The sequence below is a fragment of the Enhydra lutris genome, unplaced genomic scaffold (genome assembly GCF_002288905.1).
Source record: "Enhydra lutris kenyoni isolate GAN:26980312 unplaced genomic scaffold, ASM228890v2 scaffoldscaffold43, whole genome shotgun sequence".
NCBI lineage: Eukaryota > Metazoa > Chordata > Mammalia > Carnivora > Mustelidae > Enhydra > Enhydra lutris.
The window spans coordinates 5599475-5611760 of NW_019154127.1; the positions used below are offsets into that span (position 1 = coordinate 5599475).

Here is a 12286-nt window from a genome sequence, read left to right on the forward strand (position 1 = left end):
TCATTTCCTAAACATGCCTTGTGTGTAGTGACTTCCTTCCAAAGAGCACAGTATGAAAAGGGGAGTGAGGATTGAAGGATACTTTACAGAAGAGAACCTGACAAACACTTCTACCCTCTGATCAAGGTCAATGCCAACAGTCATAAATCATGTTGATAGCATGTACCCGTGATAAAATACAATAAAAATAGCATGTTATCTCTGTGATCTTCTTCCTCAAAATCCATAACCCCAGTCTAATCATGAGGAAAAAATGGCAGACAAATTCCCATAGAGGGGTGTCCTACAACGTGCCTGACTAGTACCTTTAAAGATCCTCATAAACAAGAGAAGTCTAAGAAAATGTCACAGCCAAGAAGAGTTTAAGGAAACATGACAATTAAATGTAGTACACTATCTTGAAACAGAAAAAGGACATTAGGTGAAAACTAAGGAAATCTGAATAAACTGTGGACATCAGTTAACAATAAGGTATCAACATGGGCTCATAAGTTGTTGCAAATGCACCATACTAATATTTAAGATGTTAGTCACAGGGGAAATTGGGTGCTGGTAGAGGGGCTGTCGGAGGGTGCGGGGGAGATGGAAACTCTAAATAGTATCTGCTCAACTTCTCTGTAAATCTAAAACTATATTAAAAAATAAAAACAGTTTCTTCATTAAAAATAAATAGATGAAGGGAAGAATCGAGAAGCTGTGGAAGACTAGGGTTGTGTCTTCCACTCAGACCTCACAGGGTCTGCCTGACACACTCAGTCATGCGGGGAAGAGGATTTTCACTTGGAACTCTCCATGATCTTGAGCATTGAGAAAGGGTGAACAATTTCTTTGGAAACCCTTTGGGCTCCCCATTTTCTGGAAACTCTGATGCACTCATTTCTCCCTTCTGCTTTTAAGACTAGCATTCTTTGAAGGGAAATACCACTCATGAGGGTTTATTTGAATCTTTTGTCATCAAGGAGTGTCAGTTTTTCTCAGAGCTTCAGTCTGGAAAATGGTGAAGGGCAAAGAGTCATGCACTAGACTGCTGGGCTCAAATCCTGGCTCCTCCACCAGCAGCCATGGGACATGGGCAGATTGCTTAACCTCACGGGACTTCAGTGTCCTTATCTGCAAAATGGGGGTAAAAATGGGATCCTCCCCCTCATTATAGGGTCACTGTAAGAACTGAATAAGCTAGTGTATGTGAAGCACTTAAACCAGAGCCAAGCTTGTAGTAAGCACTTAAATATGTGTTGTTATTTTTAATTCACTCCTCCTCTGGCATGTCTTAAGCACTTCAGAAGGTACTAAGGTACTCTCTGTCACTAAGATCTGGTTTAGAAATCTGCTACAGATAGTGGTCATCAAGCATTTACCTAGCAAGTTTCTGTTTTCTGCTTCTTAGCACATGGCCCATGGAAATCTAATTCGATAAAACCTTTTGAAAGAGCATTCTGGAGGTATCTGTCAAAACGCAAAATCGCTTTGAACTAGCAGTTCCTTTTGAATGTACAAAAATTCAAACATGAGGTCATAAGATATATGCAGAGAACTGTTGTGTAGCAAGACACAGAGGACACCTTCACTGTCTCTCAGTAAGGGGAGGGGTAAATGAGTGAGTCCAACCATACACTTTCATGCAGTGTAGTCATTAAGAAGAACGAAGTAGGTCTAACTGTGCTGAAAGACACACATTATATATTAAGTCAAAAGGTGAGCAATGATATATGTGTGTATTGTATGATGTCTTTTTGCATGGATGTGATAAAATATATGGTGTATATTATGGGTATAGAAAAAAGTCTGGAATGGCAAACACCACCCAGTTAGCAGTAATAGCAGGGCATGGATTGAGAGAAGTGGAAAATATTTTAACTTTTTATTTGATGTTGTTTATGTTGTTAATAATGAGCAGTATTACTCTGTGTATTTCCATTTATTGAGTGTGTATTATGTGCCAACATTTTATGCAGAGTTTCATGTGTATTAAGTTATTTAGATATCCTAACTGATAGCATTAGTGTCTCTTTTATAGGTGAGAAGAGCTAGGCCACTGGCTTAGTTTGTTGCCCAGCGTGAGGCAGAACTGGAACTCAACCCCAGGCAGTTTGGCTCCTGAGAACGTGCTCAGTGGCCCCCCTAGGCTCCCTTTCTGAACATATATAACCTGATGCTCCCACCCACCTCCTGCCTCCGCTCATTAACCATGACTTCCCAGGGCCAGTCATTTCTTTTGATCCAACTTGCATGGGTTCCTGACATTCTTTGTGGCCACCCTGCAGACCATAGGAGACCCTGAGAAGGCAGCAAAAAGAACTGGGAAGGAGGGTTAGCTGGTGGTTCTTGGTCGGGAGGTGATTTGGTTCACATAGTCTCGAGGCTGAAATATGAATAATGTTTGGCCCCGTGGGGTGGTGAGGGAAGACCTTGTAAAAGACTCCCTATCACAGCTCAAAACTGATTCCCATGATTTAAAGAAGTGGAGGCTGGGGATGGTGACTGGCCTCCTATTGAATATCCACCCTTTCTACTTTATGTTTGCAAATGCCACGTCTTTCTTTTGAAATATTATTAACATTTTAAAATCATTATTATTTTTTAAACAGACACGAAATATACAGACATTGCTCCTTCATACCCAGAGAGGCAGCACTGGGGTCCTGGGCTTTACCGGGTCCCTCCTGGCCTCAGAAGCCAGGAGATGCAGGATGCACAGGGCAGAGAAGGCACAGATGTCATCCTGAAGCCTGGCGAGCCTATGAAGAGCTCGCTTGAAGATGTTCTGTGTGCTAAAGTGGCTTCACTTGGCTTCCCAGCTCCTCCATTTCAGAAAAAGACAATACCAGTGTGCTATGGTGTCTGTACTTGCCAAACTGTTTATTTGCCATTCACTAGTGATAATATTGGATTTACAGAAGAAACTGTGGTACAAAAAAAGTAAGGACCCAGAGGCTCCTGGGCAGCAGCAGTCCAGCTGCCCTGCCCAGGCTGGGTATGGGGAGTGCTGCCAGCAGCAGTGGGGCAGACACTCTGACTCTGAGCAGTGGACTACACACAACGGAGTGCCTGCTCTCCTGCCCTGTCTGGAAACACCTTGGACAGGGGCTTGGAGGAGTGGTGTTCTCTCATAGGGTATCTGGTTTAAAACTCGAGATTGACAGTTCCCTTTAGGGAAGTATTCAATATGTCAGTACCAGGGAGAAAGAAAGCACACACAAATTTCCAGGACGCTTTGTGAACAGATCCAGTAACTGCTACACAAATAGACACTAGGTGGGGCCTGTCCAAGTAGGACTGCAATTCCCATTGTTACTTTTTCAATAGATGTGTTTTACTGTCATTTCAATTTGGAAGTTTATTTTTTCCATTGATTTTTATACATCCAGAATAGCACAAATAACCAACAGTTCTTTTTCTTTTTCTTTTTTTTTTTGCACATTCATTTCCCCTAGAACAAAAAGTGAACTTAAAAAAAAAAATTGGAACCATGCTATTAGCTCTTTACAAAAGTGAATAAAAAGTAGCTCATCTTTAATTCTAAAATAAACAAAGTAGAAAGAAGCATTTTTTGTCTACAGTATTTAGCAAACATAAGAAAAAGTCCTTAGAAACACACACAAAAAAATTGAAAAAAAAGTTATTACAGGTATTAACAATATTTTATAATGAAGCTTAAAATCTATTTACATACATAAATACAATTAACTTTGTTGATGCAACTCTTCTGGAAAGAAAAAAAATGCCAAATGATCAGCCTCATCAATACTGATCTGGCTAAAGGGAGGGGAAAAACTCCAAACAGACAAATAAACAAAACCCCAAACGACTGTATACTGTAGGTAAACAAAAAGACATTTTGTTCAAATGTAAAAAAAAAAAAAAAGTTTTTAAGATTATTAACTGATTTTTCATGTATAAAAGACCCCAAACATGTTGTACCCCAGAAAACAAAACCACCAAAAACAAAAATTGCCAGGATGGAATGTCCTAAGGAAGCAGGCCTTTCAGGACAGAAACCTGCAACCCTAAATTGCAGGACATTTGAGTGAAACCATTCATTTCCTTTCCAATCAGAGCATTTCTGTTTATCTGCACAGAAATGTGAGGCAGCAGAAAGGCTGTTTATTAACTCACTGATTGTAATTTGTCCAGGAAGGCTTCTGTTGCTGCACTTGGACAGCAAGCAGATCCAAAATGGTTGGCAATGTCTCTGTTCTTCTGGAAGAAACCCATGATGAGCAGGAGAAAGGCTGACTCACCATGTTCCTTTATGTAAAGCGAGGAGACCTGCAGCTCCTCGTGTTCTGGACACTTGGTGTGAAGTTGGGGGTGTGTGTGCTGTCTCCTTATATAAAGCAAGAGAATGGAGGAAGGAGGAGAGGTTTGATGGAGGGAGAAAAGAAACAGAGGGAAATATTAGGGGGCCAGCAGAAGAAAGAAATATAAGTCATATAAGAAATATAAGTCATATAAGAAATATAGTGAGAAAAACCAAAAAGAATTAAAATACATGTCCATGTTGAAATTATAAATAAAGGCATGAACAAGCAGTAGAAATGGCTTAATCTTTCTTCTCTTGGATGAATGCTTCCAGATACATCCAGTTATTACATTATTGGCTTAAGGGTCTCCTTGATTAAAGGACCACCTTAATTTACCTGAAGGCAATGAATACAATTTTTCTGGGGGAGGGGAACATTAAGTGTAATGTGAGACCTATCTCCAAAACACTAAAGTTTGATTTAATTTTTTCTGTAATGATTAAGTACTAATATGCTGGTAAGGGTCTGTGAAACTCTGACTAGCCAAACCAGTGGGACTCCAACGAAGTGACAAGCCCTCCTCATACATGCCTTTGAGAGTGAAGATTCAATGTGAAGCATTGTCTGATCCCCTTTCTAGGGCATTAGGCTGGTTTTGAGTTCGAATATCTTCAGGTACCAGAAATGAACTGAAAAATATAATTTTTTTCCTTCATTTTCCCCCAACGTTTTGTCAGGTCAGATATGGCAACATGTGTTGAGAACACTTAGGTTCGATTTGGGGTCAAGGGGCCAAAGGTCCTTTCCAAAAATAAAAATTGTCAATTTGCTGACATTTAAGGATAATTTTGCTGCAAAAACGTAATATAGAATAAAACATTAAATTGAATCATGGAGAGATAATCATGTCTAAAATGAAAATGAATATATTCTGAATTTCTCCAAGATCTGTTTTAGCTCTTTTCTAGATAAGAATGACCTGACAACACAAACTGCTTTACTCTTTCTTACCAAAGTGCTACTGCATCTGTGTAAAACAAATAATCAATATATATATATATAAGAAAACTCAAAAACAAGTTGTTTTAAATAAGACCAGCTGTTTTGCTGCCTGCAGCCAAAGATCTTTCTAATTTGAATCCTTAAATTTATAAAATAAAAATCAAACACTGTTCTGAAGTCCTGCTTTCAAATACTCTTCAGAGTTGACCTGAAATCATTTCAACTAATTTAAGAGGTACATTAAATAACAACCAGATCATTTTGAGCACACATATGTGAAAATCAGCAGTTAGTATTTATGAGTTGTACAACAACTGCATTCTGACCAAATTCTCCAATAAAAATTTACAGTGACATTGGATACTTTTGAATTGTAGCCATGGGCAGCCGTGACATGAATCTTTCCTGTCATGCTGATGCACAGATAAAAGTGCAAATACCCCATTAGGTAGGGTCTCAGCCTGGTGAAAGCAACGCAAAGATGGATGCTGAATGAGCAGCTTGGGATGGAGTCTGGCACAGGGGGGATGATGCTTTCCTATGTGACTCCATGGAAGCACACAGAGGAAAACTGTCCTGTTCAGGTCTGCTTCCAAGCCACCCTATGAAAATTCAGCTGGAGACCTTCAGGCACCAAAGACACCAGGTCTAGTTTCTTCCACTCCCAGCCTTGGGGAACAGCCACAAGTTTTGTTCTGAATCAATGAACAGGTACTGTATCAAATAGAAGTATTTTCTTGGAGCTAAAAAGTCTGAATTCTGGATTCAGATGATCTCCTTACTACTCCAGAAGGGAGCAGTTAAGAAACCCATAAATCCATTCTTTTGGTTCCCATGTGGATACTGCTCTTCCACATAGCTTACTTTGGATTCAATGGTTACAAAGCACTTCTAGAATTATCAAGCCCATGGAGGGAGCAAACCCCTAGGCAGAAAATAAATCCTCTCCAGAGATGCAATCATTGGCATCTATCTGAACCTCCTGGAACCAGATTTGACCTTCGCTGTTGGAAGGGAGGGAGTCAGGTATGAGACCCTTTGTTGAGCTTGGCAGAAAATTCCATACTTCAGATCCTTCAAGTGACCCTCAGCATCTAAAAAGCATTAAAAACATTGCTGCATTAGCTACCAACTCGTTTGATTAACATGAAAGGGAGTTTAATGTAAACAATATTTAGATAACCAAGTCATCACATTGCTCATCCTTTTTTTCCAGCCTTCTTCAATGTGATACATTTAACTTTGGCTACTATCAAAAACAAAAATGTAGTACTTGATATTTTTCTTCTTAATATAAGTACATTTAAATAATAAAAAAGTATCAACACATAAGTAAGTGTCTAAACAACAAGATACATAAATATCTAGGGATTCCTTGTGGGAATACAGTAGTTGAAAATGACCCAAAGCTGTAGTTGTTTCTCAAAAGAACTACACGAAAGTCCAAAAGAAAAGTTAAATAAAACTTACAGAAAAAAGGAATCATATTTCTTTCAAATTGTCAAAGCAAGAAAGAAGCAAGCTCAATTTTTTAATATATATATATAAAAATAAAAACCACCCCAAATGCAAATATGCACTTTGCAATTTATAAGGTGCTGGAAAAGAAAACTAAAAAATACAAATTAGATACCAAACAAGAGGAGTTGCATTCCCCGCCCCCACCCCAACCAAAATTCCACTCTTTGGAATAAACAACTTGGTTAAAAAGTGAAGTCAAGGGTATAAAATCTTTCTTTTATTCACAGCATCGCTAAATCAGAAGCATTCACAGTTTCCCTCTGGGAATCTTCCTGTTTGCCTTACGACGCGTCCACGTGGTGGTGAAGCGGACACCCTCCTGTTGGGTCAGGTTCGGAAAAGGTGAGCCGGGCCCACAGCGATGGCGCTCCGCATGGCCTCGGGGGCGCAGGCGGCCAGGGGGCCCGAATGCCCAAGGGCCGGGGAGGGGGTGGGCGAGGGCGCGGAGCAGAGCGAGATCCCAGAACCCAGTTGGCAGGGGCGCGCCCCCTCCCCAGCGCCGGCCGCGGACCCCATACCCGCGGGCTCTCGAGAGCAAAGGCTGGGCCTGGGCAGGGGCGCTCCTCCCACTCGGCCGCCGCGGGGCCCTCAGTAGGGCCGCCACACAGCCTCTTCAAGGCGCGCAGCGGGCGCCATGTTGGTGGGCGAGTTGCTGTGGCTGCCCTCAGCCTCCACCACGTCGCTTTGGTTCGGGAGGCTGGGGTTGAGCAGCGCCGAGCCCGTGGAGGCGTTGGTGCATGGCGGCAGGATGCGCGGCGGCGAACGCTCGCCACCCACCATGGAGAACTGGTAGGAGCCAGCCGAGGCGCCGTAGTACAGGTGGTAGGAGGGCGAGCTGGCCTGGAAGGGGCCGCCCTGTGCCTGCGACGACCCAGGGTAGGGCGGCGGCAGGTACGTGTGGTAGCGCGTGGCTGAGCTCATGGCCGACATGCCAATGCCAATGCCCGACGTGACGGGCGTCGGGGAGTAGGTGAAGGCTCCGGGGTAGTGCATGCGAGGGTCTGAGATGGAGGGCAGCGCAGGGAACTGGCGTGGGTCGCCGAAAGCCGTCAGGTCGGGGGCCGCTGTGGGGGCGGGCGAGAAAAGATTGTGAGGTGGGAGATGGGAGCCGGGGAGGCCATGGTCCTCCCGCCCGCGGCCCGCCCGCGGCCCGCCCACAGGAGGATTACCCAGAATGCTGCTGCCCCGGGAGCCAAGGGGGCTGCCTACCCAGCGTGCTAGTGGGCAGGGAGGTGGTGTGACGGTCTGCGGTGACAGAGGGTGGTAACTCGGGGAGTCACGGAATGTAAGGTGGGGTAGGCTACAATGTCATTACAATATAATAGGATGTAATACAGTGTAACATAACACATACTATATATAAATATACCTGTAATATCGAGGTAATGACGGGGTTGGCAAACCCACCTTTTCGACGCCACCAGTTTTTGTGTGGCCCCCAAGGTGAGAATGAGTTACTTTTCTAAATGGTTGAAAAAAGTGAAAAGAAGTATAGTATTTTCTGACGTGAAAATTATGTGAAATTCACATATCCGTTGCCCTGCATGAAGTTTCACTGGAATGAGCCTCACTCCTGTTAGGAATTCTCCTAGCTGCTGATGAACGACCACTGCAGAGTGGAGTCGTCATGACACAGACAAGCCGTGGGACCCGGGAAGCCTAAAATATTAAGTATCTGGTCCTTTACGGAAAAAAGTTTGCCAGTCGTCTATAATCAATATATTAATATGCCAATATTAATATAAATGTAATCTGTGATATTAATATAACAACATGTAACTTGTAAAATTATATGATAGTAATGAGATGGATGCATCCGTAGATTAATATCAATAGAATATATCATATATAATATGATACTGTGTTATAATCTTAATATGTAATGACATTATAATACAGCATACATAATATTTAGGTTGAATCACAGGAAACTGCTGTTTCTGTAGGCTTCAAACAATTAAAAATTGTCAGTTTCTTATGATTCTACCTAATGCATGCCATAGTAGTGACTGTGAGTGATTGTCAGTGAGTATCAATACCACTCTTCCTCCCCTCTCATGTGCCTTTAGACTACTTCCACATTTTTAGAAAAATAGGACCTCAGTATCACCTGGTATTCCCTCAAGTGCTTCACTGATTTGTTAACACAAATGGCTGCAGGGCTTTGATTTATCCACTCCATTTTCCCACATGTTTAAGTTTTACCAGGAATGGCAAAACTTTGTCTATAAAACTCACTTTGTTAGGATTCTGTATTTCTGGTCTCAGAAACTGGCTTTGGCCTTCATTGCATCCTTCTGCATTTTTCTTTACCATAGACTGCCCTTGGGAATATGTTTCTTTACCATAGCTGCCCTTGGGAACTACTAGGGGCTTTGGGTGCCAGGAAGTGTTCCTTGTGTCCTGTAGATCAGTTTCTCAGCAGTGGTACTGTTGACATTTTGGGCCAGATATATATTTGTTGGGGGTGTGGGGAGCTGTCCCTTGCATTGTAGTATGTTTGGGAGCATTCTTAGCTTCTGCCTACCAAATGTCCGTAGCGCTCCCACAGCCCGCATTGTGACAACTAACATTGTCTCCAGACACTGCCAAATGTTCTGGGGGTAGGGTGAAGGGGGGCAACCATCCCCCACTCTCCGACTGAGAACCACCATGTAGATGTAGGATGGTATCCTGTTCCTCAGAATTATTAATCAAATGACTGGGCCAGGGCTATAGTCTTTATAGCTGCAAACCCAAAAGATAGCAGAGGCAAAATTAAATGTTTTAAAATTTTTAAGCTACCAAATCAACATACAAAGTAAGTCCAAGCTCAGGATGGCATGTAGTCTGTGTCCTTTTGTGTTCAGGCCCATAGAGAAACTTGACAGAGCCAAGAGTTTGCTCTGAAAGGAAAGCTACCAGGGTGGATTAATCTGTATTTGGAAGGCATCCGGGGTTGATCTACTTCCTCATATTTCAAGCCTATTATTCCAGCAGGGAGAGCTAGTGTTCTCATTCTCTTTCTGCCTTTCTCTCTCTCTCTCTTCCACTCTCTCATCCCCCCTCGCTTTCTCCCTCTCTCCCCCTTCTCCCCCTCCCTTCTCCCCTTTCCCTCTTTCCAAACTCCTCTATAAATTTGGGGTGAATGTGATGAGGAGGTATATACCCCTCATCAGAGAGGTAATTAAAGTTTATAGAAACAACCAAAGTCTGTGGCCAATCTCTGTGCTAATGAGGAAACCAGGAGTCTGACTTTCAAACAAACACTCCTGTTAATCTTTTCAAAGCCAGTCAGACATGTGGGCAGGGAAAACGTTGTAAACTGACAGTGGTTCTGGGGCTGCCCTTCCAGGGCCACACTCTAGCTCGTCCTGAAGCCAGGCCGTACCTCATTCCACACAGTTTGTCCCTGGCCACTTACTGGGGCTGTCTGTGAGCAAGCTCTGTGTCACTTGTTTTTGCTCACCCAGAGAGCTGTGACAGGAAGCTTGACTCCATTTTTCCAGTTAGATTTCTATAGTCTAGGGAGAAGCTGAGGTAGGAGGAAGAGCATTAGGCAAATACAATCAATTTGTTGGCATCTGATGCAAGACTCTGGACACAAATTAATGACTCCGCCCAGTATTCCTCTTGCTTCATTTGCCCTGAGACAAAAAGGTGAATCCACTGGAAAATGAATGAAAGGTCACCCTGTTTCATGGCGATGTCTGGACATGCTCTGCCAGTCTGTTCCAACGACTACGTGGTAATGTGGTGATGGTACCAAGTTACCGTAATCCCCAGTGAGTCCGTGGCTGGTCACGGACATAAGTAATGCAATGATGTTATGGTCTCAGCTGTCAGGGGAAAATAGTTCTTTCCCTTGTGGGCAGAGTATCTGAAAGATCCTCAATACTGCCCGTGATTCTCCTGTCTCCACCGCACCACTGGACAAAAGTTAGCTTTCTCTCCCCACACATTTTGATAATAAAAGATCTTTGGCCCTCTAGATATGTTCTGATTCAAATGATCTATTCAAATATTTGTTTCCATTTTTATGTCTCATCTGACATTTCCTACTGAGCCCCACTGTCATGCACCATTCACCCCACCATCGCCCATTTGTCCTTTGGGCTGGCCCGGTGCCCCCTTATTCCATAGTGGGTGGGGGTGGAGACCCCAGATAGTCACAAGGAGCTTTTAAAGAGTAGGAAATCTGCGGATTAGGAGGTTCAGGTATTTTAGTTGGAAATGTTTCCCCACTGATATTTGCCACGACAGCTCAAGTGTTTGCTCCACAGCTTGACGTGGATGAAAGCTGCCCCACTCCAGCCCCTCCCACTGCCCCCAAAGGATTAAACAGCTTGAGCAGATAATGGCAGCCTTAAAAGGATCTTTTGCATGACTCAGATTAATGCATGCTGTCTGTCGCCCAGGTTGGCAGCTAAACATTAATTTTTTTTAAAGAAAAAAAAAAAAGGAAAACCTCCAGATGACATCTCTTTTCAGACAAGGTGTGGAGACTGTCTGCAAAGGAGAAAGAGAAAAAGAGTGTGCAAGTCCCACGTGCAGAAGGAAGTCCAGGTGGGGCTGGGGGTGGGGAGAGGGGCTGAACACAGAGCTCTGGGGCGGGATTAAAAGGAAAAGCAGGAGCAGAGCAGTGTCAAGTTTTCAAAGCTGGCAGCCGGGGCAGCCACTTTGCTTTCATGTGTCGCAACCCCCTACTGCCCCCAGGCATATGACAAGGTTTTTCAGGCCCGTACTCCAGGCTTGATTTCTCAGAGGGAGATCTGCCAAGTTGAAGAGCAGTCTCCCATGCCTTTCTCTGCCACCGGGGAAAGCTCATCTGGAATTCTCTCCCGCCCTCCCTCCAAGACAGAGAGGGATAATTCTAGGGTGCTGAAATGGGACATGGTTTTTGTGTACTTCACACCCTCACACCATAAAATGTCCTTCCCCCACTCCTTGGGTAATTGAGGTCCCGGTTTTTCAGAAGCCTTAACAGCAACACGGGACTTGGGAGCACACATTACCCATTCCCTTTAAAAAAAAGAAAAGTCACCCTCACATCTGAACACTGGTCAGTTGGAGCGGCTGCCCCCTGAGGGCTCTTGAAACCATAAGGTGCGGATCTTGGGTGGCGACCAAGTCAAAAGTCTTACGTAATACATTCCCAGAGACCCACAGCAGGCACATTACCAAGGAAAACAGTGATTGTTTTAGATGTAGAGAGCAAAGCAGTGCTCTGAGAAGAATCAATAAAAGTTGACAAGTGCCTTTGGAGTCAAACTGGTCCTGAGGGAACAGAACTTCTGAAACAACAAGGTGAACAGACGTCATCATTCTTATGCTACTTCCTCAACTCCTTAGGCCAGCAGGTGCCCTGAAAATCTTGGCATTAATACAAAAAGTGGGCAACTAAGTTGGCTTTTCCATTTTACCACAGCACCTAAGAATACTCGAAGATGGTGGTTCTCAACCGGGGGGCTGTTGGGCGCCCTCCAGATATCTGACAGTGTCTGGAGACATTTTTGGTCATCTTGGTTCAGGGGAGGGGG

At 43.6% G+C, this 12286-nt stretch overlaps 1 protein-coding gene across 3 annotated transcripts in view; it reads right to left on the reverse strand.

The window, feature by feature from the left end:
* Window positions 1–6816: 6816 nt before the first annotated feature.
* The window catches only part of LOC111155817 (runt related transcription factor 1), a 243570-nt gene continuing 238100 nt past the window's right edge, over window positions 6817–12286 (reverse strand). For all 3 annotated transcript variants that reach the window (XM_022516233.1, XM_022516231.1, XM_022516232.1), the window contains one exon: window positions 6817–7831. In XM_022516233.1, coding sequence (XP_022371941.1) covers window positions 7356–7831 — 476 coding nt within the window. In that variant the 3' untranslated portion in view covers window positions 6817–7355. The remainder of the gene's footprint in view (window positions 7832–12286) is intronic.